Raw genomic sequence first — 27,311 nt, forward strand, 5'->3', positions numbered from 1 at the left:
ACGTTTCCTCTCTACTCTGCTCATCATCTGTAGATGTTCCTCCATTCTAAATGGATCTCCAACAACTAGATGATGTTCCACCATGCTGGATGGTTCTCCAACAACTAGAAGATGTTCCACCATGCTGGATGGATCTCCAACTACTAGAAGATGTTCCACCATGCTGAATGGTTCTCCAACAACTAGAAGATGTTCCACCATGCTGGATGGATCTCCAACAACTAGAAGATGTTCCACCATGCTGGATGGATCTCCAACTACTAGAAGATGTTCCACCATGCTGAATCGATCTCCAACTACTAGAAGATGTTCCACCATGCTTAATGGATCTCCAACAACTAGAAGATGTTCCACCATGCTGGATGGATCTCCAACTACTAGAAGATGTTCCACCATGCTGGATGGTTCTCCAACAACTAGAAGATGTTCCACCATGCTGAATGGATCTCCAACAACTAGAAGATGTTCCACCATGCTGAATGGTTCTCCAACAACTAGAAGATGTTCCACCATGCTGGATGGATCTCCAACTACTAGAAGATGTTCCACCATGCTGAATGGTTCTCCAACAACTAGAAGATGTTCCACCATGCTGGATGGATCTCCAACAACTAGAAGATGTTCCACCATGCTGGATGGATCTCCAACTACTAGAAGATGTTCCACCATGCTGAATGGATCTCCAACTACTAGAAGATGTTCCACCATGCTGGATGGATCTCCAACTACTAGAAGATGTTCCACCATGCTGAATGGATCTCCAACAACTAGAAGATGTTCCACCATGCTGGGTGGATCTCCAACTACTAGAAGATGTTCCACCATGCTGGATGGATCTCCAACTACTAGAAGATGTTCCACCATGCTGGATGGATCTCCAACTACTAGAAGATGTTCCACCATGCTGAATGGATCTCCAACAACTTTCTCCTCTGTTGTAGCTTTGATTTTCCTCTCAGTCCAAAGTTGTCTAAAATAGTTTAAAACTTTACCAATGTAACATTTAATTGTCAAAAAATGACCTAAAAATGCTCCAAAATGTCTCAAAACTCGTCTGAAATAACTTGAAATTTGTCCAAAAATGTCCAAATTCACTTTAAAATGATCCAGAATTACTTGAAACTAGTTTGAAATGATTCAGAGCTTTTTCTTTTCGGTCTCTCGTCGTCTCCTCTTGTTGTTTTGTGTCACATTTTTGTCATTGTCTGTTTTCTTCCAGTTTGGTCTCGTTTTTGCCATTTTGTGTCTATTTTTTGTTGTTTTCTGTCTTGTGTAGCATCTTGTTTGTCATTTTGTCGGGTTTTTTGTTTTCTGTCTCATTTTGTGTCACATTTCTGTTGTTTTCTTCTTGTTTTATGGTGTTCTGTCTCATTTTTGTCATTTTCAGTCTAATTTGTGGTGTTTTATGTCTTGTGTCTGTGACTTTGTCCTGTTTTTTGTCCTTTTGTGTCATTTTTTGGTCTCGTTTCTGCCATATTGTGTCTTATTTGGGTCGTTTTAATGCTGTTTTTTGTCCTTTTTGTCAGGGCTGCTCCTGCAGGCCGTAGGTAAGGCTCTCCCCTTCCCCCTCCCTTTCTTTCTCTCAGGTGGTGTTCTGCACAGAGGCTGCGGTGACAGGTGTAGGTAATTCCAATCAGCATCAGCAGAGCGGGAGCAGGTGGAGCTGAACCAATCAGAAGTCATCTCTCTACAATAAGACTGGACTCCACTCACCATGCAGTGTCGGACGGTGAAGAATCAATTGTCAGTTCAGTTCTGCTCAGCATATATTCCGTCCCAAGAACCGCTGGTAGCCTTTGTCTGTGCTCTGTTCCTCCTAGTCTGGGTTTTCTCCGTCCCTAACCATCTGCTCCCTCCTGGCCTGGATCCAAGACCTCCTGGCAGCTGTGCTCATCCACCTGCAGTCTCTGGCTCTCACCTGGTGTTCCCTCTGTCATCCACTGAATTCCATTCCTTCCCTCCGACCCATCATCGCAACCTCTGGATCAGCTGTCCAAGCCTCCAGCCTCTCCAGCCCACACCTACCCAGCCTCCGACCATCACCCAGCCCTCTACTCCCCTCACCAGTCAGCCAATTCTAAGTCACAGCACGAGCATTACTGACGTCTAAACTGTTCTAGTTAAATTATTGTGTTTGAGTTATTTCGCCCTAGTGGATATTCTGAGTTACTAGTTGAGAATCTTGAGTACTCGTTGTTGTGGTAGCCACGTTCTTGTGTAGCTCCTGGAACACTCTTAGTTCTGTTTAAGTAAAACTTTGGGGTTATTCGCCTTCCTACTTAGGTGTTACTTAACATGGGTGGTTGTTTTATTTTTGTGTTTTTGTATTACTCAGCCTTTCAGGTGTAGACTGTGTAGTCGCAACTTTTCTGCATCACCCTTTGTTGTAGTCTCTTGAATTAGATTGTAGTTTTGGAAAGTCGCTAGTTTTGCGTCACTTCCCGTTGTAGTCTTGTGGGTATTTTTGTAGTCCCGGTTTCCTTAAATAATTGTAGTCGTCGCTTTGAATTCTTATCACTTCCCTTAGCAGTTCCTTAGCTTAGCTTACTGTACTGTATCTGAGTTTTGTCAAAATAAATCTTGTTTTTGAACCTGATCTGTCTCTTTCTCCTTCCTGCATCTGAGCCTCCGTCAAACCCAGAACAGTTTTATATCTATTTTTTTAGATTTTATGTCTTGTTTCCGTCATTTAATGTCTCATATTGACGTAGAAAGATGTTCCACCATGCTGGATGGATCTCCAACAACTAGAAGATGTTCCACCATGCTGGATGGATCTCCAACAACTAGAAGATGTTCCACCATGCTGGATGGATCTCCAGCTACTAGAAGATGTTCCACCATGCTGGATGGATCTCCAACTACTAGAAGATGTTCCACCATGCTGGATGGATCTCCAACTACCTGCTCCTCTGTTCTGTTTCTGCTGCAATTATTTTATGAGTTTTCCACTCAGTCTGTCTGAGGAAACACTGCCTGCAGTTCAACCTGAAACTCTCTGGATGTTCTGGTCTCAGCTGGGTCTGTCCTGGAGAACCAGAACCAGGAGGAGGAAGGTTCTGGTTCTACTGGATCTGCCTCAGATGTTCTGTTTCTAGAGAACTTTTAAATCTTCTGTGATTTGGGGGATTTTATGAAAGACGTTCTGCTCGGAACTCGTCGGTGGGTTTGGTGGTTCTGAGGTTAAACATTTCATATAAAGTCTGAATTAAAACAAAACGCTCCTTAATGTTTTAGAGTTCTGTAAAGATCCAGCAGAACCAGAGCAGGGTTCTGTGTTCCAGGAATCAGCTGACGGAGACACTTTGTGCTGGTTTATGTTTTTCTCACAGAATGAGAACTCGCCTACATAATATTTCATAACTGTTTTGTCCATTCAGCACTTTGAACTTCTGTTTCCACATTTCCTTCGATGTTCCCCGGTTCCAGTTCATCAGCTGCTTCACCATATTTATCTAACTTCTGCTTTGTGTCATGTTGTTCTCTGAACACTTTCTTTATTCTGCTCAGATCTGATATTTATTCATGTTTATTATTCATTTGTTTGAGTTTTTAACCTCTAAAACAACGTCTTGCAGCAGAACTCTGAGTTCTCGGGTCTGTTCTGAAGCCGCTGTGGTCAGTTCTGATCCGGTTCAGGCTAAAAGTTCAGAACAGCAGCAGATGGATGGATCAGAAAGAAGTGGTTCTGATCCGCTGCTGTGTGAACCTGATGTTCCTGTTTGTGGTTCTGCTGTTTGTTCAGGGATTCATTTCCCATCAGAGGATCACGTCCTGTAATCATTAACTCAGATAAATATGTGTTTAACCTCAGAACAACTCAGAACTTCTGCTGCAGTTTACAGACACACTTCATCCAGCAGGGAGCTCCAGAGAACTGCAGAGAACCTTAAAACGTTTAAAAGAACAAACACTACACGATAGAACATCTGCAGATTTAGTTCGAACATCAGGAGAGATTCAGGGTTTTATATATATGTGTACACACACACACACACACACACACACACACACACACACACACACACACACACACACATATATACACATATATATATATATATATATATATATATATATATATATATATATATATATATATATATATATATATCTCAAACGATCAGATTATTCTGGTCAGTCGTCGACTAAATATTAACTAAACATGTTCAACTGAAATATTCACTGATTTAAACTCAGGTTCAATAAATTCATTAAACTCAGTTGATATTTTTCTCCTGCAGACGTTCTACCTGGTTCACTATTAGAAAAAAAAGTCACCAAAGTGAAAAAAACAAAGTTCTGGTGAGGACAAGTAGAACCCAAACATCACACCTGTTCTCAGGTCCCCTCAGTCCTGGAAGCTGTCATGTGGATCGACGGGTTCTTCTAGAACCTCCAACAGAAGCTGGACGGAGATCCGAGTCAGCATCTTGAACTCTTGGTCATGTTCCTTCATCATGTGTCAGAGAACATCAGTGGTGTGCACAGATAGACACCAGGTGGCGCTACAGCACCTGCCCCTTGCCCTCAGTATCAAGCAGGTGCCCTCTGCGTCTCAACTTTTTTTTTTTTTTTAATTTAAACATTAAACACACACGACCCGTGTCGCCCCGCCCCATCTCTTAACGTGACCACGAGGAGCGGACACACGTGTGGCAGCAGCTGACCAGCCCACAGGCATCTCCACTCTGACTGTAGCCACCAACCAGGTGACACTAAATGAATCCAATGTTTTGCTCATCAGCCTCAGTTGCCACATGGTGCATTTATTTGTCTCTATTGTGAAGTAGCCTGTCTCAAGCAGCACTAAACAACCGTATCTGAATTAGCCAACTGCCACCTGCTGAACAAGCTCCACGCTGTCACAACGTGACGATGATGACCACACAACCAATGTTATTTGGTGAACTGGTACAGCATATGATCAGTATACTACAACTGAATATTTAGTTTGTGTAGGTTTATTATTAGCCTATATATTAGCCTTAGTTAGTAGGGTTAGGGTTAGTGTTAGTAGGGTTAGTAGGGTTAGTGTTAGTAGGGTTAGTAGGGTTAGGGTTAGTGTTAGTAGGGTTAGTGTTAGTAGGGTTAGTAGGGTTAGTGTTAGTAGGGTTAGTAGGGTTAGTGTTAGTAGGGTTAGTAGGGTTAGGGTTAGTAGGGTTAGTAGGGTTAGGGTTAGTGTTAGTAGGGTTAGGGTTAGTAGGGTTAGGGGTCTTTCAAGGGTTAGTTGGTTAGGGTTAGTTGGTTAGGAGGTTAGTGTTAGTAGGGTTAGTAGGGTTAGTGTTAGTAGGGTTAGTAGGGTTAGTGTTAGTAGGGTTAGTAGGGTTAGTAGTGTTAGTAGAGTTAGTAGGGTTAGTAGAGTTAGTAGGGTTAGTAGGGTTAGTGTTAGTAGAGTTAGTAGTGTTAGTAGTGTTAGTAGGGTTAGTAGGGTTAGGGGTCTTTAAAGGGTTAGGTGGTTAGGGTTAGTTGGTTAGGTGGTTCGTGTTAGTAGGGTTAGTAGGGTTAGGGGTCTTTCAAGGGTTAGTTGGTTAGGGTTAGTTGGTTAGGTGGTTAGTGTTGGTAGGGTTAGTAGGGTTAGTGTTAGTAGGGTTAGTAGGGTTAGTAGTGTTAGTAGAGTTAGTAGGGTTAGTAGGGTTAGTAGAGTTAGTAGGGTTAGTAGGGTTAGTGTTAGTAGAGTTAGTAGTGTTAGTAGGGTTAGTAGGGTTAGGGGTCTTTAAAGGGTTAGGTGGTTAGGGTTAGTTGGTTCGGGTTTGGTGTCTTCAAACCAGAATAACATGAAGGATTCATCAGCTGATGGTTCAGGAGCTTCAGCAAAAACAAACTTTTAGTTTCATGTCAGAACCAGAAGAGTCCAGAAATGTTTTACCAACGTTCCCAGAAAGTCCAACAGAACGTTTCAGTTTGACAGAAATCAGCAGAAACAGGAAGTTTGACATGATGAGATTTAAGGAAGCAAAGAACTAATGTGAGAACATTTAATCAAACCGCTTCATGGTGAATCATCTGAGTTCACTATATCACACTGCCTGCAGCTGAGCCCAGAGCTCTGGACTGCTGTTAAACCAGAGGAGGTTCTGGTTTTTACAGACTCTGGTCAATATTTCAGTGAAACATTCAGAATAAAGTGATTTCCTGATGAAGCTGCAGGTTGGAGGTGATCCATCCATGAACCCAGAGGTTCTGCTTCAGGTTCTGGCTCAGAGAAGCTGGTTTAGTCCAGAAGGGTTCAGGTTCAGGTTTGGGTTCGGGTTTCAGGTTCTGGTGGACTCTGAGCTGCTGCAGAGTTTACTGCATCAGACGGTGAATCTTCAGGGTGGGTTTCTGGCAGACGAAGCTTCGCTCTGACGTCCTCTCCGGACTTTAGAGTCCAAAAGCTGAATCTGCTCGGAGGAGGATTCTGGAGATGAAGCGACCACACTTTGATCTGGTCTTCAAGTTTCCAGCAGCTTCTAAGATTCTGAATCCTGCAAACAGAAAAAAAAACATAAGTTAGTCTGTTTTCCGTTCAGCTAAACCCTGGAGCTGGTGTAGATCTTCAACAGTCTCCATGTCTGATGGAGGTCTACTGGACGTTTAGATGTGAGAACTGGAACGTTCCTCACAGACACCGAGACTCGCAAGACTTTTATTCTGAAAGCAGCAGGAAGTTTAATATCAACGCTTTTTTTCTCACAAAGTCTTGAAATCAGCTAACATGAGGAGAACACTCTGACCACTGAGGAATACGGATCATCTCCTCATCATGGTTCTGGTAGTGGGTGGGAAACATCAGGCAGCAGGAGAACATTTTACCCTCAGAGTTGATGTTACTCTAACAGAGGAGTTGGTTCAATTCAATTCAATTCAATTTTATTTATATAGCGCCAATTACAGTCAAATTGTCTCGAGACGCTTTACAGAACCCATATGCCTGAACCCCCAGAGCAAGCCAAGTTCTGCTGGGTTCTACTGGGTTCTGCTGGGTTCCCTGTTTCGGACTTACTTTAACAGAGGAGTCGGTTCTGTTGGGTTCTGTTGGGTTCTGTTGGGTTCCGTGTTTCAGACTTACTTTAACAGAAGGCTGAGTGAGGCCCAGGAATGCAAACACAGTGTTGTTCTCCTTCGACTGGAAGAAGTCCTCGTAGTCCTGCAGATGAAAACATGCAGCGTGACAGAACCAGAGAACCGGAGAACCAGAGTGACCCTCCAGCTCTGCTTTAATGTGATTGGACGGCAGCTCCAGCTCTGCTTTAAAATGATTGGACGGCAGCTTCAGCTCTGCTTTAAAATGATTGGACGGCAGCTCCAGCTCTGCTTTAAAATGATTGGACGGCAGCTCCAGCTCTGCTTTAAAATGATTGGACGGCAGCTCCAGCTCTGCCTTAATGTGATTGGATGCTGGATTACCTCAGCAGATTATCTGCTGTCCATCAAACTGGATTAGAACAGATTAAAGAGCAGCGGCCTCAGCAGAACAACCTGACCAAGTTCATTCAGCTGCTCTAGCAGGTAGAACAACTGGTAGAACGACTGGTAAAACAACGAGTAGAACAATAGGTAGAACAATAGGTAGACTAGCAGGTAGAACAGCAGGTAGAACAGCAGGTAGAACAGCAGGTAGAACAACAGGTAGAACAGCCTGCTGCTCCAGTAGACATTCAGGAATAACTCTGAACAGGAAGTCATGTGATCGATGATGAACCTTTGAAGGAAATTATTTGATTTGGATTTTTAAATTTTTGTCATGTTTCCAGAAGAACTTTAATAAATCTGTTAAAGAACTAAAATGCACGTGTTTCAGTGATTCCATCATTAAAACATCTAAATTCTAGCAGTCTGAGGAACGTCTTAGTTCTAGTAGTCTGAGGAAAGTCTGAATTCTAGGAGTCTGAGGAATGTCTGAGTTCTAGTAGTCTGAGGAACCTCCAGGCTGACTGATGGAAGTTTTACTTTATTTAAATATTTACATCTTTAGGTTCTAGAAACTGAGAGAAGAAAATTATAAAATGACGTCTTTCAGAGAGAGGTATTAGTACTGTAACTTCAGTTTTATAGCATCAATATTATAATATTAGTACTATAGTGTCGGTGTTATAGTATTACTACTATAGTATCAGTACTATAAAGTGACATGGTTCAGACAGTGGTACTAGTACTGTAACATCAGTATTGTAGTATCAGTACTATAGTATTAGTACTATAACATTAGTATAATAGAATGACGTCCTTCAGACAGTGGTACTAGTACTTTATTCTGAGTACTGTAAAGACATGCTAGATGTTCCTCACCCCACAGTACTGGTCCTGGTTGAAGATCTGAGGAGGCAGGGGGTTTCCTGTCTCCGGCTGTTTGTCTCTGGGGATGTTCCTGTACATCCACAGCCTCTGGTCCTCCTGTATGGTGATGTCCACCTCCTGGAACATGATCCTGTTGGCCTCCAGGAAGCCCACCACGGCCTGCTGCTGCTTCTTCACCTGGACAGGTAGGACCAGGGAGAAGATACCAGGGAGAAGATACCACAGGGAGAAGATACCATAGGGAGAAGATACCACAGGGAGAAGATACCACAGGGAGAAGATACCAGGGAGTAGATACCACAGGGAGAAGATACCAGGGAGAAGATACCACAGGGAGAAGATACCACAGGGAGAAGATACCACAGGGAGAAGATACCAGGAAGAAGATACCACAGGGAGAAGATACCAGGGAGAAGATACCACAGGGAGAAGATACCAAGGAGATACCGGGGAGAAGATACCACAGGGAGAAGATACCAGGGAGAAGATACCACAGGGAGAAGATACGGGGGAGAAGATACCACAGGGAGAAGATACCAGGAAGAAGATACCAAGGAGATACCGGGGAGAAGATACCACAGGGAGAAGATACCAGGGAGAAGATACCACAGGGAGAAGATACGGGGGAGAAGATACCACAGGGAGAAGATACCAGGAAGAAGATACCAAGGAGATACCGGGGAGAAGATACCACAGGGAGAAGATACCAGGGAGAAGATACCACAGGGAGAAGATACTCCAGGAGAAGATACCAGGGAGAAGATACCAGAGATCAGCAGGTTTTTTAGGTCAACAGAAACCAATCTTTACTCATTAATAACCTCCAGGTCTTTAACAGCTTCATCTTACTTCAGAATGCTCGTTGGGTTCTCAGAGTTCTCGTAGTGTTTCCTGTTCCTCCCTGAAGTCCTGAACTCTGAAGGTCAGAGTTTGTGGGAAACAAGCATCCAGTTTAATTTTAGACAGAAGAACTCCCAGTGGAGCTCCTAGAGCCGTTTAGATCAGGAACATGTTAGGTTTCTATCTAACTTTAGAGCAGCTCCTGGAGACGTTTAGATCAAGAACATGTTTGGTTTCTATCTGATCCACAGCAGCAGGTAGTGACAGAACAGAGGAACACAGGAACCCACAGCTTTATACCTATAAATATATCTCCTGCTGGAATACGTTGGTGTTTACTGGTAGGTCTGGGATATTTCTGCATTAATATTCAGCTTATTGTTTCTGTTGATGTTAATATTCAGGGTTCTTGGTTCTTTAAGGAATGTTGGCAACCTCTGGTGAATAAATGCAGCTAAAATCTGAGAGTCTGTTGATCTTGAAATAAATACTGAAGATCAGAAAATAAATACTGAAATGTAGAACCTGGAGTAAAGCAGCAGGAATGTATGAACAGAACAAACAGCCTGGAGAACCTTGAAGGAACCAACAGCAGAACTTCTGTCTCAGTAGGACGATGAAGACTCCATCATCATCATCATCCTCATCATCATCACCACCATCATCATCATCATTGTCGTCATCATCATCAGAGGGTCCAATCCGGCTCTCAAAGTGTACAAATTCCAGAGAAGACATTAACTGCAGATTGTAAATTAGTAAAACTATAAATTTAAAATGTTGGATCAGAAAGTAAAATACTAGATAGTTCTTTGTTCTTCTGTTGTTTTGTGTCTCATTTTTGTAATATTTTGTCTATGTTTGTTGTTTTTTGTCTGTTTTTTGTCTTTTATTTTGTGGTTCTGATCCTCCAGTAAATCCTCTCTGGTTCAGTTCCAGGTGACTAAATGTTGTGTTCCTTTGTCGACACTCTGTGATCTGGAAGTTGTAATGTGGAAATGATAAACTGAGGATGAATGTTGAGGAAATTGAATTTATTTTTCTTCATAAATTTCAGGTTGTTCATGATGTTTAGTAAAAAGATAATTCCTTAAATGTGAACATTAGGAACCATTAGGAGTTGTGGTTGTTTAGAGGTTATCATGCTGTGGTTTTACTGGTTTTACTGGTACCTGGAGGTCAGACTGGACTGGATGATTCTGACTCCTCTGGTTCAGAGGAAGAGTAGGTTTCTACTGATTAGATCTTGGATCAGGTGATGAAGTTCATGAGAAGATTCCAGTTTAAACAAACAGACTAAAGAGTTCTGGTTCTGGTAGAACATTTGAGATCCATCTGAGATTCAGTCTGGACAAACATTAACCTCGTTTTAAACTGATTTATTTATTTAAACTGATTTATTTATTTTAAACAGTTCAACATGTTTTGGAAAAGCCTCTAATAACTGAAGACCGTTTTTACTCATTTCTGAGTCATTTGGAGCATTTTAACTCATCTTGGAGGATTTTTTTTGTATTTTAAACACATTTTGGAGCATTATAAACTCATCTTTTAGTTTTTTTTTTGCAATTTTAAACACATTTAGGAGCGTTTTGCGTCATTTTAGACAGTTTCAGGTCATTTTAGATGGTTTTAAACTCATGTTGGAGTCTTTCTGGAGAAGCTTTGAATCATTCTGAGTGTCTTTATCTCCTGTTGAGTCATTTCGGACTAATGGAAATGTTCTACCTCTGTACTGATGGGAACCAGTTCTTCCCTGTAGAATGTTGTTCTGCTCCATTCAGACGGCGAATAATAGCGGTGTTGTTCTAGATGAGCAGATGGATCGACCTACATTCAGTGTTTACGGCTCATTTCCATCATTTCTGCTCCACTAATCCTTCAGTTGCTTCATCTGTCGCTTTATTTAACATCTCTTTTTTCCATTTAACCCTTAATTAAAGTCACAGGAACATGTTCCAACAGGTTCTAAAGGTCTCCTGCTTAAATTCAAACTAACGTCTGACTGGAGAACCAAGACTTTAATCTGGACCTTTTTAGAAAACAGCAGATCTGAAGAATGGATTCTGATGGTCAGTTCATCTGTTTGTATTTTCTGTTTTAGTTCTCTAAACTGGAGATCTCTGGACCTAACCAGACATTGGAGGAAACGCTGAGCCACGTTTTTACTGTTTTCTGACATTTTAGAGACAAAACAAAGAATTGATTCATCAGGAAAATAATCCTCAGATTAATCCTCTTCATCCGTTTTATCTACAGATTTACTCTCTGATGGGTTCTATCATTTTATTTCCACACAGAATCATTTGTTTTCCTACGTTTGACCAGAAAATGAAGTTCTACTGGATCTAAATCCTCTTAGAACATTCCTTTACGCAGATTCACGGCTGTTTTTAGGTTTCTAACGGGTTCTTCTGACACCTCGCTGCCATTTCTCAGTTTATACAGAATTTATAGTTTTAGTCTCAGAAGTTAAAGTATGAAACATTTGATCTGAACGAAGATCAAGTTCTGTAGAGACAAATGGAGATTTTTGAGAGAGAACGTCTACAGAACATCTACAGAACATCAGTAGAATCTCTACAGCCAGGAGAACCTCTCAAGAACATCAGAAGAACCTCTAGAGAACGTCAGTAGAATCTCTACAGTCAGGAGAACCTCTAAAGAACATCAGGAGAACCTCTAGAGAACGTCAGTAGAATCTCTACAGTCAGGAGAACGTCAGGAGAACTCCAGAGAACGTGCTCCTCACCTGAGCAGGTGGATCAACAGGTGAGACTCACCGCCACAGAGCCGCTGGAGGACGCCACATAAACCCGGATCACCATCTCTGATCCGGATCGATCGATGCTCCGGTAGAAAATCGATGACGCTGATCGATGACGCTGATCGATCCTCACGCAGCGGGACGTTTGAACCTTGTCATCATGAAGCTGCTGCAGAATCAAGACCTGAACTCTGAGTCCATCACATATGAAGCTGCAGCTGCACCGCTACATGCACTTCCGCCGGGTCCATCACAATAGCACCCGGACCGGAAACAGCTGCTGAATTCAGAATTAAAATAAAAATTACAGTTTAATGAACAGGCTGAAAGTTAAAATAAAACAATAATTTGGATTTGTAGTGACAGTCTGACACATGAATACATGAAACATCCCAGAATGTGACGCTTTGATGAAGAAAACAGTTCAAACTGTTTAAAATAATAAAACCCAAAATAAAAACAAAAAATAAAGCAGAGAAAAGTCAGAAACTGATATTTAGTCTGAGCAGCTTTAAGGCTGATCAGATGGAACAGCCAGGATGGATCAATACACTCTGTAGGATTTATTGTATTCAATTATATAAAAATATATGTTCAATTCCATTTTTCTATTTTTAAAAATAAAATAAAAAATAAACTTTTAAAAACTGAATTACAAACATTTCATTGTAATCAGCTTGGTTAATATCACATCTGTTTTTATTGCAATTCAACTTATTCATTTTAAATTGTTTTCCCTTCAGTCATTTATTGGATCTTATGTAGAAATAAAGTTTAAAAGATGTCCTGATTTCAGGTCAGGTTCGTTTGAATGGAACGTTTTATACACAACATGCTTTTTGTTGTAATTTTAAATTCACATCTCTTTGGATTTTATTTTAAATTGTTCTATTTTCCATTATGTTTAAGTGTATTTGATTTAGTGCTTTTTGTGATTGTTGTATAGAACTTTGTAACTTTGTAAGTACAGACAAGTTTTTAAAAATAATTTGATGGGTGGATTTCATAATCCCTAATTTTAGTTGTTTTATTCTGAAAGGATCCGGACTTGCTCTTCAGGATTATTTCCGGTAACTTGACTCATGTTGCTATATAAAAGGGAAATGTAGTTTTTCTGCAGTCTGACCTGTTTTCTGTCCAACAGCAGATCATAATGTGATTATTTACACTCAGCTGTGTCTCCATCTGTCATGTTGAATATTCCGGTTATTTAAGAAAGTCCTGAAACATCTGTTCACGTTTTACAGCAGATCTGGATCCAAACAGAACAAAAACATCAGATCTAGTGTGATTATTTATAGTAAACTGTGTTTCTACCTCCAGTTTTAGAGCAGATCTGGATCCAAACAGAATAAAAACATCAGATGTTCTCTGTTCTTTTAGAGCTGGTGAAGGTCTCTGGTGTGTTTTCATCTCATGCTGCTGCCAGTTACACTAATAATACTTCATAAATACACATATTCTCGGGACTCAGGTATAATTCTAAGGTACTTGTACTTTTCTTGGGCATTTATTTGCTTTTATCTGACAGTATTTTAATATGCAGAAGACGAATCGTCTGATATAATATTAATATTTTAATCCAGAATCATCAGAGAAGTGTTCTTTCAAGCATAGAATCTTTACATCTTTAAAATGTTAAAACAGATTTTATCAGAGAGACTTTATTGATGATAGTATTGTAGTTTTTCGTCTCTGTTGCACTACAATTGGACTTTTTCACTGTTTCCATCAGTCACAGCTGGTCAGACAGCGCCCCTCCGGTTGCAGGCGGTACTGCAGGCTGGGCTACGGTTGCCATGGAGCGGCGTCAGCGGCTAACGTGCTGCTAGCTGCTAACCTGCTGTTAGCTGCTAACCTGCTGCTAGCTGCTAACCTGCTGCTAGGCTCCAGGCTCGGACGGACAGGAGGAACCGGAGCGGCTCCGTTTAACGGGACTCTGCTGTTTGATTGTGGATTTTACCTCTTTGTTAAACTTCTGTAGTTTTTCTGTTTAAAGGCTGAACAGCGCCGTTAGCTGCTGACGGCTAACGGCGGTTAACTCAGCTAAAGTAGCAGCTGCTAGCAGCCGACGCTAACATTAGCTGAAGAGTCGGAACCAGGAGCTACGAAGTTCAACCAAACTACATCAGAACCGTGTTTCAGGTGAGCAGACAGGTGAGTGTGGACAGGTAGCAGTGACTCGCAGCTCCCGAAGGGTTCTAATGGAGGTTATCTGCTGTTAGCAGCAGCTAGCGTTAGCTTCAGGAAACCGAGCTGATTTATTTCAGTTTCTGTTTTATTTTATTTCTGTGTTTGATCAGATGTGAGACACTCTGAGCAGCTGAGGCTCAGCCAGGTGTGTGTTTGTGTTCAGGTATGACAACAACATGACAACATGATAAAACCATGACGACAACATGATAAAACCACGACAACAGAAAGACAACATGACGACAACATGATAAAAACATGACAACATGATAAAAACATGACAACAACATGACATCAACATGACAACAACATGATAAGAACATGACAACATGACAGCATGACAACAACATGATAAAAACATGACATGACAACAAATGATAAAAACATGACAACATAATAAAAACATGACAAAAACATGAAAGCAACATGATGTCAACATGACAACATGACAACAACATGATAAAAACATGACATCAACATGACAACAGCATGACAACAACATGACAGCATGACAACAACATGAGAAAAACATGACAACAACATGACAACAATTATTTTTTTGGATGATGTTCATTTTGTCCTTAACTATCATAGGATAACGTTATTTTTTACAAATCAAATCAAAGAAATTATGATTTTACTTTAGCTGACATGTTTCAACTGCAACTGCAGTCTTCTTCACAGCATCATCTGACGTGTGCTGACGTGTCGTTTTTTTATCAGGTGACCGGTCTGACAGATCTGTCAGAATCTGTCAGACCGGCCACGCCCCCCGCCGTCCGGTGGTCTCTGGAGGATGGAGTCCCAGGTATGCGAGAGGGTTCATGGAGCAGCTCGCCGCAGTGATTTGTCGGTGTAAAAAATAACGTTATCCTAACATGACAACAACACGATCAAAATGTGATGACAACATGACATCAGCATGACAACAGCATGATAAAAACATGACGGCATGACATCAACATGACAACATAACAGCATGACAACAACATGATAAAAACATGACAACAACATGACATCAACATGACATCAACATGACAACAACATGACATCAACATGACAACATGATAAAAACATGACAACAACACGATAAAAACATGACAACAACATGATAAAAACATGACAACAACATGACAACAACATGACATCAACATGACAACATGATAAAAATATGACAACAACACGATAAAAACATGACAACAACATGATAAAAACATGACAACAACATGACATCACCATGACAGCAGCAGTCCACCTGTCAGCAGCACACGGCCGTTTAACCCGTTTTTAACCCGGTGTGTTTGATTGCAGGGTTACTGCTGATCAGCTGAGGTGAGTTTTATTCTGAGATGTTTTCATCCATTGAGCTTCTAATCAGAACTAATCTCAGCTGATTCACTAAATATCTGATTTCTCTAACAGATAAATGTCATGTTTAGAGCTTCAGTTGAACATACAACATATTTAAAACGTGATGAGACTCCAGCAGCATATCAGCTGTTAGTTAACTGTATGTTCCTGCAGAAATGTACTAAAAACAGCAGCAGCTCAGTGTTAAACAAGGTCAGAATAATAAAGAATATATAATAATAATAATAATAATATACATAAACATATGTTTAATAAAGGATTTACTGATTTTAAAGTGATTCACTAAATAATAATGATAATAATAATAATAATAATAATAATAATAATAATAATAATAATATAAAATATTACTATAATAATAATAATAATAATAATAATAATAATAATAATAATAATAATAATAATAATAATTATTATTATTATTATTACTATTATTATTATTACAACGATCACAGGTTTGGTTTGGATCTGACCTGGACCTGGACTTGGACCTGACCTATTTTCTGGTTTCTTTGGACTAAACAAGAACATTTGAGGAACCACCTTTTAGAACCAAACAGCTGGCTGATTGATTGATTGATTGATTGATTGATTGATTGATTGATTGATTGATTGATTGATTGATTGATTGATTGATTGATTGATTGATTGATTGATTGATTGATTGATTGATTGATTGATTCATTCATTCATTCATTCATTCATTCATTCATTCATTCATTCATTCATTCATTCATTCATTCATTCATTCATTCATTCATTCATTCTGTTGGTTCTGTATCTTTGTTCTTAAATCAGAAGTTCTGACCCAGACGCCATGGATGATGGACCCGATCCTGGATCCGATCCCAACGAAGACCGGAACCGTCAGTCGGTCCAGAGCAGGAAGAAAGAGTCCAGAGCCTCCTCTGGACAGAAACACCAGAAGAACCTTCAGGACAACATCCACAGTGACGATGAAAAAGGCGCCAGGTCCAGAACCAGAACCTGGCACTCTGACCCGGATCAGGACCGAGTGTCGGACGGTTCCTTTTATTCTGAGGATTACGAGAACGAATCTCCTTCAGAACGTTCCTTCTCTCCATACTCTCGGTCCAGAACCCCGTCCCCGAGTCCTCACAGAACTCTGAGAACCAAGAAGGTCTCCAGCAGCCCGCTGTACCGCACAGGTGAGACAGGAAGTGATGTATCCCACAGGTGAGACAGGAAGTGATGTACTCCACAGCTGAGACTGGAAGTGATGTATCCCACAGGTGAGACAGGAAGTGATGTACTCCACAGGTGAGACAGGAAGTGATGTAGTCCACAGGTGAGACAGGAAGTGATGTACTCCACAGATGAGACAGGAAGTGATGTAGTCCACAGGTGAGACAGGAAGAGATGTATCCCACAAGTGAGACAGGAAGTGATGTACTTCACAGGTGAGACAGGAAGTGATGTATCCCACAGGCGAGACAGGAAGTGCTGTACCCCACAGGTGAGACAGGAGGTGATGTACTCCACAGGTGAGACAGGAAGTGATGTATCCCGCAGGTGAGACAGGAAGTGATGTATCCCACAGGTGAGACAGGAAGTGATGTAGTCCACAGGGTAGGTTTACCTGAGATCCAGGGTTCGTTCCGTTGTATCTGTGAGATGTTTACTCTCAGCAGCTGTAGTTTAAATGAATCAGTCAGCTGGATTTATTGAAGTATTTCTCCACCTCCAGGTGTAGCAGGCCTTCACGGCAGGCTCCGCCCCCAGCGACTGGCCCAGCCAATGATCCAGCAGCAGCGCCGAGGGCAGCGGTCTCAGAGTAAAGAGTCCTCTCCGCCCAAAGATTTGGACCTGGTGACCAAACGGATGCTGTCGGCTCGACTGCTGAAGATCAACGAGCTGAGGAACGCTTTGGCTGAACTCCAGCAGAGAACCAACAACCTGCAGAAGGAGAACCAGGTCCTCAGACAGGTGAGTCCTACCTGGTCAGGTAACGGCATCAACAGCATCAGGGTGCAGTGGTTTATAGTGGGAATGATGACATGTCTGAGGCTGCTCTGATTGGTCCACCACAGCCAGGTAATTCCAGCAACCTGAGGTGAGTTCAGGCAGAGAGAAGCAGCTTTAATGAGGAAATAGTAATATTAATAATAATAATAATTATTATTATTATTATTCTAATAACTGAAGGCAGCTGATGATTCTGTGTTTGAGGACAAACTAGCTGCTAGCAGTGATGCTAACATGTTGCTTACGGGTCACATGATGATGAAGAAACTGAAGAAAAGACTTTAAACAGGAAGTTCTGCAGGTGAAGACAGAAAAACTAACTTTGACTAATGTTGAACTTTATCCTGAACAAAGAGCAGCTTCATTAAACTCTGAAATAAATACTGGAGATGTGGACTGCCAATGTGTTTGTTGTGTCTGTGGTCCAGCATCAACAAAAACTCTCCCAACATGACAACAGTAACTCAAAACCTCTGAATGAAAAATGATCCAAAGTGACAAAATAAGGCATGAAATCAGTTATATCCAGAGGATCTGAAGCTGAAGCTTGCAGCTTTCGGACAGATTCTCTGAAACTGTCTCGTGCAGCTTCAGGTGCGTCAGGAGAAAGCTCTGCAGCGATACGACAACACCGAGAGCGAGATCTCCCAGCTGCTGACGCGTCACTCCAATGAGACGCAGGTTCTGCGAGAACGACTGCGACGGACGCAGGAACGAGAGCGGCTGGCTGAGCGGCGGCTGAAGGACGGCGAGGAGCAGCTGCAGAGGAATCAGGTGACCATCAGCCGGCTGAAGAAGCTGGTGGACCAGAGAGACCTGAGGAGCAGAGAGGAGCTGAGCAGGAGCCTGGAGGACGAGAAGGTCCGAGTCCAGGAGGCACAACGAAGGATCCGGGTCAGTTTAGGTTCTGGTTTAACAATGACACCTGGAGGGTTCCAGATCAATAAATCTGATCAAACTAACGTCTGAACAGAGATTAATCAATACAAGAACTAATCAATATTTATATTGAATCCTGTTACCCTCCCAGCAGCTTCTACAACTGATCATCAATAACTGATCATCAATAACTGATCATCAATAACTTATCATCAGTAACTAATAATCAATAACTGATCATCAATAACTGATAATCAATAACTGATCATCAATAACCGATCATCAGTAACTAATAATCAGTAACTGATCATCAATAACTAATAATCAATAACTGATCATCAATAACTGATCATCAGTAACTAATAATCAATAACTGATCATCTATAATCTGCAGGAGTTGGAGCGCGGTGTGGAGCTGAGCAGCAGCAGCTTCCAGAGGCAGCTGGTAGTGGAGAAGAAGAAGAACCTGAACCTTCAGGAGGAGATCAGGAGTCTGCAGGAGGAACTCCAGCGACTCAGCAGGAGACTGAAGGTAGAACATTTAGAACCATTATATACTGGAGATGGAACATTTAGAACCATTATAGACTGAAGATGGGACATTTAGAACCATTATAGACTGAAGATGGGACATTTAGAACCATTACAGACTAAAGGTGGCACATTTAGAACCATTATAGACTGAAGATGGAACATTTAGAACCATTATATACCGAAGATGGAACATTTAGAACCATTACAGACTAAAGGTGAAACATTTAGAACCGTTATATCTGAAGATGGAACATTTAGAACCATTATATACTGAAGATGGAACATTTAGAACCATTACAGACTGAAGGTGGAACGTTTAGAACCATCAAGAACTGAAAACATGAGGATACTAAATAATAAAGTGGTTCTAAGCAGTGTTCTGTGGTTCCAGGAGAAGGAGAAGGAGCTGGACACCATGAACATCTACGCCAACAGGATGATGAAACCCTCAGTGAGGAAAGAAGCCGACAGCAGCACAAAGAGAAGTACTGAAGGTTCTGAAGGTTCTGGAGGTTCTGATTTCTGTCCTTCACTAGATGTTTTAATAAATTGTTCCCTGTAGGTTCCAGCAGTAAAGCGGTCCAGACTGAGGACCGGGTCTCCAGTGGTGGGTTCCCTTCACCTCCTCCAGATGTTACCAGAGAACAGACACCTGATGGGTACCTGACGCTGAAGGTGAGAACCTCCTCATCGTCATCTTCATCTTCTGATCACATCACACCCACCTGCCTCCATCTGCAGGAGCTGGACCTCCAGAACACTCCTGCAGAACCACAACACACAACGCAGAACTGTGGAGAACCCAGCAGGAACCAGAACCAGCAGCAGAACCAGAACCAGCAGCAGAACCAGCATCAGAGTGGAGACCAGCTGAGGACCGTCTTTGAGGGTAGAGATGAAATAAATGAATATTTGTGACTTTATATTATCATTATTAAAGATGAAATATTTAAACTTTATTATTAACATTAGAAAATGGCTGAACTGAAGAGAATTCTTTCCGTCCTCAGACTCAGACCGGCTGGACTTTCTGCTGACCCACAAGGACCAGGACTCCTCCAGGAGGCGGGGCCATGTCCAGGTGGAGGTGGACAGGTGGAACCAGGAGGTTCTGGCCAATCAGCAGGCAGCAGAGGAGGCGAGGTGCAGGAAGGAGCAGCTGTTGGCCAAGATGAGGGAGATAGACAAGCAGAACCACGGAGCAGAGAACCTCCTGTTTGAGTCCAGCCGAGCTGCTGAGGAACATCTGAAGGAACATCCGAGTCCTCGACCTCCTGAGAAGAACCGTCAGATCTTCAGCGTGCCGGACCCCGAGGACTGGGCTGGGCTAAGGACTAGGAGGAGAATGTCCAGACCTCATAGCTCCAGTGAAGATCTGGCCTTTGGAGGCTACGCTCCTTCATTTGGACTCTCGGCGTCCAGAAGCTCCTCCGGCTTCCCTCCACCTCCCACAGAGGATGGAGGTTCTCCAGCAGGGTTCCTCCTCAGGGGAGAAGAACCTGATGGAGCGACTGTGAAGGACAAGAAGTCCAGCCTGATGCAGCAGCTGTTTGGCCTGCAGATGTCCGACAGCAGAACCGACGTGGTCCTCACCCCTCCGTCCAACGGACCACGGCCCAGAAGAGAAGCTTCGTCCGTCCTGCAGGTGAGCCGACCTGCCGTCAGAGCTGTGGCCTCCTTCGACGAAGACCTGGAGGAGCTGACGCTGTAGAGAACCTGGAACCCACCAGCAGTAGGCCAGAAGAACCACACTGAACCCCAGTATGTTGAAGTCACCACCGATAATAGTTGTTGAGTTAGCAGATAAGTCTGCTAAGTGAGAGAAAACAGTGTGAAAGAATGCTGGATCGTCATTATTCGGAGCATAGAGGTTTACAATAGAATATAATTTATTAAAGATTGTTGCCTGGATAATAATATATCTGCCCTCTGAGTCCGTTACAGTACTGTTTAAAGTGAATGGTATTCTCTTATGGACTAGAATGGAGACCCCTCTTTGTCTGCTGTTATAACAAGATGAAAAGATAATACTATAATTCGAATCTGATAAAGATTTTTCTTCCGACTGTAGTAAATGCGTTTCTTGGAGGAGCAAAATATCTGCTTTTAATTTAGAGACATAGTCCATGATTTTAACTCTTTTTGTTTGTGAGCGTATGACATTAACATTCCAGGCTACGATATTAAACTTGAACATAGAGAGAGAAGATGTTCTGTCACTGAGTATGTAGTAATGTAATATAACATCTGTGTGTGTCCTTGTGAGCTGTCTGTTGCTGTCTGTGAGCTGTGAGTGTTGGAGAGAGATGTATACAGCAGGTCAGGATCTATATATACATTATATAATAGCACATCATTGCCTGAAAAACTATCAACAAACACATTATAAAACATACAAGCACAATAAACATGGGGGGTACATAGAGTGTGAGTGAGAGTGTAGGGGGTGAGTGTGTGAGAGGGTGAGAGGGCTAAAGGGAGACATATAGAGAGGGAGAGAGAGAAAAGTAGAAGGAGGAGGGGGTTCTCCAGTGGGGAGTGTAGGTTAGGAGAGTGAGACATTTACATCCGTGAGATTTTTTTTTTGATAACATTTTCTAACATAAATGACTAAGTGATATATTAAACGTTTAAGCCAGTTTGTTTTATTTATTTATTTATTTTTTTTTTTAGAAGAGCCAGGGGGTAATGGAGGGTTCCCGAAATAGCTGCCCATCTATGTACAGTTTGTCCACAACCAGTGCAGTCCGTTTACCTTTCTGTCTGTGTTCTTTCATGATGGGATATAATACTTTGCGCCTCTCGTTGATTTCCCTGGGAAACTGGTTGTTCATCCCGAACGACGTGCCTTTCAGCTCCCGTCCTTTGCTCCTTACGAGCACTTTCTGCTGGAAGTGCTCGAACTTTGCAATGATAGGATGGTGTCGGTTTCCTCCTCGGGGTCCGAGCCGGTGGACGCGGTGGAAAGTGATGTTTTTAACGGTTTCCGCAGGGATTTTAAGCGCCGACACCATAACGTTTTTAACAAGGGTCTCTCGGTTATCCGGTGTGGACTCAGGGATACCAGAAAAGATCAGGTTGTCCCGCATGCTCCTCGACTGGACGTCCAGGACGGTCTCCCTCAGGGTTTTGTTTTCTTTTTTTAAGTGTACTCACCTCTGAAGTGACCACTGTCAGCGTGGACCGGAGTTCGGTGTTGTCCCTCTGCAGATCCTCTATCTGCTGGTGGGTGAACTCCAGGCTTGCTTTCAGATCTTTTATCTCCTGGTGAAGCAAACTAAGGACATCGAGCTTCTTATTAATAGACTCGAGAACACTTACCTGGATATCCGTGATCTCCAAGTCTTGTGTGTCCGTCGAGGAGTCTGCCTTCTTCCTCCTGTTCGGGTTGGCGGAGTTGGCGTCTTCCATGGTGCACCGGACGAAGTAGTCGTCAGTAAAGTTCTCAAGGTCCTCCACTGTGAGCACTACCGTGTCCGATCTTGAGCAGGCTATTTAGTTAGGTTGTTGTTGTTTTTTTAAATATAAATACGTCCAGACAACGGCGATTTGTTTACTTCTCATCTAGCAGCTGGGAGCCGCCATGTTGAATTTCGTCACTCTCACTGAATCTCGCGATCTCACAGCATCTCGGGCAATCCTCACCCTTTATCTTCTGTTCCTTCGCACACTGCTTCTGTCTTTAGTTCAGCTGAAAATAACAGTTTTTGTCTTTTTTATTGACCAAACTTTTCAGGAAGTAGATGAAGAATAATTAAAGCTCTCATATAGAAGTCCAACTTATTTTGGATCCTTGTGGAGAGTTTAATCTTAGAGTTTGTAAAGCTGTTGAGTTTTTCGAGTCACATGGATTGTTTTGACATTTAATAACCGAGTCCTGAAATAAAATTACAGTTGTGGATTTCTGTCATTTAGTCTGGACTAAACAAATAACAGCAGCATAAATCTCAAACGTCATTATGAGGAGTCTGGATTGAGGTTTCTCACTTGATAATGATCAAAACATGAAATTTAGGTTGGTTTACAGAAGTATGGAGGAATATTCCACCTGAAATGTAGACCTGAGAAGTTGGTGTGTAAGAATATACCATCCTAAACATCCTTAAATGTAGACTAAAAGACAGAGTGGAAGAAAATTCCACCTAAAATCCTCCAATGTAGACCTAAAAGGTGAGTTTAATGGTATATTCCACCTAAAATTCACTACTGTAGACTTTGGAGGTTGGTCTGATGGTATATTCCACCCAACATCCTTGAACATAAACTTAAAAAGTTGGTTCAAAGGAATATTCCACTTAAAATCCTTCAATGTAGACCAAAAAGTCTTGGTGTAAAGGAGTATTCCATCTTAAATGTAGACCTAAAGGATGGTTTGCAGTAATATTCTACTCTAAAATCTTCCAATGTAGACCTAAAAGGTTTATCTGATGGTATATTCTACCCAACATCTTGGAACATTTACCAAAAAGGTTGGTTTAATGGTATATTCCCAGAAGAACCCTTGAACATTGGGCTTATTTGTATATTCCACCCAAAATACTTGTACATTTACCAAGAAGTCAGTTTAAAGGAAATGTAGACCTAAAAGGATAGTTTAAAGGAATATTTAAACGATTATTTTCATTATTTAATAATCTGTTATCAGTCAGAACCCTGGCAAACTTATTTTCATCAGTTTTTTTAGTGGAAGTCACAAATAAAGGACCTCTTGGTTTTTCCTGGCGTTACTGAGTCCAAAGCTGCTGTTTCAACACAGAACGTTCACATGCATCCACAAACCTCTCAGCACTCAAACACCCACAGACAGGAGGCCGGCTGGACCGAGGCTCGGCGGCGTCCTCAGACCCACGAGTCGGGGAGTCGCTGAACTTGTTGGTCCGGTTTGAAGGCCTCCATGTGGTCCAGTAGAAGTCCATGTAGTCGGTAAAACACACAATCTGACACATGCAAAGTACAACTAACAAGGAAACTGATTATAGTTTACTGCTATGGTGTACGGCTCTGGCATTAAATATACTACATATATAGCTGGTGGTAAAATCCAAACAGTAAGTAGATGAACATATCAAGTATAGTGAGGGTGATGCAGAGTAGATTGATGGAAATGGGCAGCTGGAAGCAGTGGGCTGGAGGAAGGTCAGCAGCAGCAGCATCCCACAGATGGAGATTAGGCCAGTTGGTGGGAGAACCACCACAGATCTGAAGCATCCAGCTCTGGGATCAGGGACACTTGGAGAAAGGACACAGGGAGAAACAGAGTGAGTGTAATGCAATAATGGTATATATATATTAAATATAATGGTAGATAGAGAAGGGCTCAGTGCATCCAGAGAGGTCCTCCAGCAGCCTAGGCCTGTAACAGCAGAACTAGGGGCAGAACTAAGGGACGTCCAAGAGGAAGACTCCAGCTGCCCCCTCAGGGTCCCCCAGTCAGTCCTAACTATAAGATTTGTCAAAAAGGAAGGTTTTAAGCCTGGTCTTAAAATTAGAGAGGGTGTCCGCCTCCAGAACCCAAACTGGGAGCTGGTTCCACAGGAGAGGAGCTGATAACTGAAGGCTCTGCCTCCCATTCTACTTTTAGAGAGAAGTTACAGGTCACTTCTCCAAGTAAGCCTGCAGTCTGAGAGCGAAGAGTTCTGCTAGGATAAAGACATGATAGTACCATTATCAGGTAGGTCTATAAGATATGATGGAGATTGGTTGTTAAGAGCTTTATATGTCAGAAGAAGGATTTTGAATTCTATTCTAGATTTAACAGGAAGCCAATGAAGAGAAACCAGTATAGGAGAAATATGATCTCTCTTGCTAACTCCCGTCAGTACTCTGGCTGCAGCGTTTTGGATCAGCTGTAGATGTTTCAGAGAGCTATTGGGACAACCTGATATTAAGGAATTACAGTAGTCAAGCCTAGAAGTAACAAATGCATGGACTAGTTTTTCTGCATCACTCTGAGACAGGATGTTCCTGATTTTTACAATATTTCTCAGGTGGAAAAAGGAAGTCCCACAGATTTGTTTTATGTGTGAGTTAAAGGACATGTCCTGGTCAAAGATAACACTGAGGTTCCTCACATTAGTACTGGAGGCCAATGTAATGCCATCCAGAGTAACTATATGCTTTGAAAGCAATTTTCTAAGATGTTTGAGGCCAAATACAATGACCTCAGTCTTGTCTGAATTTAGTAGTAGGACATTATAGGTCATCCAGGTCTTTATGTCCTTAAGACAATCTTGCAGTCTAGCTAGCTGATTAGTTTCATCTGGCTTCATAGATAAATACAACTGAGTGTCGTCAGTGTAACAATGGAAATTAATACAGTGCTTCCTAATAATATTGCCTAAGGGAAGCATGTATAATGTGAACAGTATTGGTCCTAAGACAGAGCCCTGAGGAACTCCATGATTAACCCTAGTATGCTCAGAAGAGTCATTGTTGACATGCACAAACTGGAACCTGTCTGATAAGTAGGATTTAAACCAGTCCAGTGCTGTCCCTTTAATGCCAATACAATGTTCTAGTCCCTGTAATAAAAGTTTGTGGTCGATTGTATTGAATGCTGCAATAAGGTCCAACAAAATAAGTATAGAGACCAGTCCATTATCTGACGCTATGAGAAGGTCATTCGTAACTTTCACCAGAGCTGTTTCTGTGCTATGATGCACTCTGAAGCCTGACTGAAACTCTTCAAACAAGCTATTTCTTTGTAAATGTTCACATCATTGATTTGCAACTGTTCTTTCCAGAAGTTTAGAGAGAAATGGGAGGTTAGAAATTGGTCTATAGTTGGCTAAAACATGTGGATCTAGAGTGGGCTTTTTAAGTAAAGGTTTGATTACAGCAACCTTAAAAGCCTGTGGTACATAACCTGTTACTAGAGAGAGATTAATCAGATCCAACATTGAGGAATTAATTAAAGGTGAAGCCTCCTTGAACAGTCTAGTTGGGATAGGATCTAAAAGACATGTCGATGGTTTGGATGTAGAAACTATTGAAATGAGTTCAGAGAGATGTATGGTTGTTTGTTGGGTGAGACATCTTGGACCTCCATCAGCTGACATGGATGTTTGATGGTCTTCCTCTCTAGTGCCAGATGATTCATCCATGAATTCAGCAGCTACAGACTGAAATGAAGCTCATGCTGCCGTTATTGAATTCCTGTTCCAGATCAAATGTTCAAAGCTCACCTTGAATGCAGCCGTCTGCTGTCTGATAGTTTTTCTCATTGTAGTCTTCAATAAAGTCTTTTTCCTCATGTCAGGATATGGTGAGACTCTTTCTCAGTCTCTGCAGACGTCCCTCATTGTGCATCTCCAGAGAAGAAACAGAAAAACTGCTCACTGCTTCAGCATCAAACGCTCTCCAGCATTGAGAGTGTTTTAGATGTAAATTACTCTTATAAAAGTCTGTTGATCAGTTCATCACTTTTGGCAAACCTTTGTTTTGCTACTGTTAAAATAACCGTTCCCTCCAGGCTTTTATTTTGAAGGTGTAATTTTAATGGTACGAGCTTTTATTTTGTCACCATTCCAGCAGCACAGGAAGTGTTTATCTAAGAAGCGGTTTCTTGATATGACGAAGACGCTGCTGAAAAGTTCTAAAATTCCCGTCAAGATGAAATAAAACGGTTCCAGCTGTTGCTGTCTAGTAAAGGATGTGTCTAAACTCAGAAGCAGCTGGAATGGAGACAAGCTCTGATGGTGTTTCCTGAAGGAAGGAGGGAAGGACAGAAAGGGGAATTTGTGTTCAAAATAAGGCTGACGGCTGAACTTAAATAAACGCTTTGTGAACCATCAGGAGCTTCACCATTGTCTGGCTGGGGTTTGCTACAAACATGATCTAAATATGTAGCGGGACTCAGAAACAGCCCACAGTTCAATCATTGGTTCCTGGGATGATTTCCAACTGATAAATCAGTCAATTTGTAGTGGGATGCAATCATGTGATCATCAGCAGGTAACTGACACAGAGTTCACTTGTTGTCATGGTTACAGCAACACCGTGCTGGCAGCTATATCTGGTAATGGGAAATCCTTAACAAATCCATGGATCCAGACTATAAGCTGCATCACTGTGGAAATCTAATGAGGTGGTTCTTGTGTCATTTCTGAAATCCCTGAAAATTTCATCCAAATCAGTTGGTCAGTTTTTGAGTAATGTTTCACACAGACAGACGGACGGACAGACGGACGGACGGACAGACAGACAGACAGACAGACGCTGACCGTCACATAACTCTGCCGTTCCTTGGCAGAAAAATAAAGAATTCAGAAGAAGCCAGGCTCACTCACTGAACAAGTCATGAGAACAAATTTCAGTTAAAGACACATTAACGGCCTTTTTGTGTTTCCATTGAAAATGTTTGTTTCTTACAAAATCAAAACGATATTAATATTATAAATGAAATAAATACTAAAACTTGAAACAACTATTCAATAAATACATCATTAATATTTCTGATAAT

General features: G+C 41.8%; 2 protein-coding genes across 9 annotated transcripts; one reads left to right on the plus strand and one right to left on the minus strand.

Annotated features, from left to right (window-relative positions):
* Positions 1 to 4,748: 4,748 nt before the first annotated feature.
* On the minus strand, positions 4,749 to 22,465 carry sh3bgrl2 (SH3 domain binding glutamate-rich protein like 2). Of its 6 annotated transcripts, none has more exons than XM_055015865.1 (4): positions 22,172 to 22,464; positions 8,272 to 8,457; positions 7,052 to 7,129; positions 4,749 to 6,467 (listed from the first exon to the last, which is right to left on the minus strand). In XM_055015865.1, the coding sequence occupies exons 1-4, from the start codon at positions 22,259 to 22,261 to the stop codon at positions 6,453 to 6,455; spliced, it is 369 nt and encodes a 122-aa protein (XP_054871840.1). In that variant the 5' UTR covers positions 22,262 to 22,464; the 3' UTR covers positions 4,749 to 6,452. The 6 variants fall into 6 exon arrangements, with proteins under 6 accessions (XP_054871840.1, XP_054871839.1, XP_035798887.1 ...); XM_055015864.1 differs by adding an exon at positions 11,904 to 12,164 and having other exon boundaries at positions 4,749 to 7,129; XM_035942994.2 differs by adding an exon at positions 11,904 to 12,167 and having other exon boundaries at positions 4,749 to 7,129.
* On the plus strand, positions 13,892 to 21,115 carry lca5 (lebercilin LCA5). 3 transcript variants are annotated; one of them, XM_023298451.3, is made up of 9 exons: positions 13,904 to 14,044; positions 16,250 to 16,620; positions 17,160 to 17,398; positions 18,026 to 18,331; positions 18,711 to 18,848; positions 19,242 to 19,335; positions 19,413 to 19,525; positions 19,592 to 19,739; positions 19,861 to 21,115. In XM_023298451.3, the coding sequence occupies exons 2-9, from the start codon at positions 16,269 to 16,271 to the stop codon at positions 20,559 to 20,561; spliced, it is 2,091 nt and encodes a 696-aa protein (XP_023154219.1). In that variant the 5' UTR covers positions 13,904 to 14,044; positions 16,250 to 16,268; the 3' UTR covers positions 20,562 to 21,115. The 3 variants fall into 3 exon arrangements, with proteins under 3 accessions (XP_035798881.1, XP_023154219.1, XP_023154218.1); XM_035942988.2 differs by having other exon boundaries at positions 13,892 to 14,032; positions 19,413 to 19,739; XM_023298450.3 differs by having other exon boundaries at positions 19,413 to 19,739.
* Positions 22,466 to 27,311: the final 4,846 nt, after the last annotated feature.

Source organism: Amphiprion ocellaris, chromosome 12 (genome assembly GCF_022539595.1).
Source record: "Amphiprion ocellaris isolate individual 3 ecotype Okinawa chromosome 12, ASM2253959v1, whole genome shotgun sequence".
Taxonomy (NCBI): Eukaryota; Metazoa; Chordata; class Actinopteri; family Pomacentridae; genus Amphiprion; species Amphiprion ocellaris.

What these genes read in the sequence shown, in the direction of transcription:
- sh3bgrl2 (XM_055015862.1), bottom strand. Translation starts at nt 22,261, where the DNA reads ATGGAAGACGCCAACTCCGCCAACCCGAACAGGAGGAAGAAGGCAGAC. An exon ending in TGGAGATCACGGATATCCAG is followed by an intron (nt 8,458 to 22,171) that starts GTAAGTGTTCTC and finishes CTACCTGTCCAG; the next exon opens with GTGAAGAAGCAGCAGCAGGC. An exon ending in ACCAGGACCAGTACTGTGGG is followed by an intron (nt 7,130 to 8,271) that starts GTGAGGAACATC and finishes TTTCATCTGCAG; the next exon opens with GACTACGAGGACTTCTTCCA.
- lca5 (XM_035942988.2), top strand. Translation starts at nt 16,269, where the DNA reads ATGGATGATGGACCCGATCCTGGATCCGATCCCAACGAAGACCGGAAC. An exon ending in AGGCACAACGAAGGATCCGG is followed by an intron (nt 18,332 to 18,710) that starts GTCAGTTTAGGT and finishes TATAATCTGCAG; the next exon opens with GAGTTGGAGCGCGGTGTGGA. An exon ending in GCTGAGGACCGTCTTTGAGG is followed by an intron (nt 19,740 to 19,860) that starts GTAGAGATGAAA and finishes TTCCGTCCTCAG; the next exon opens with ACTCAGACCGGCTGGACTTT.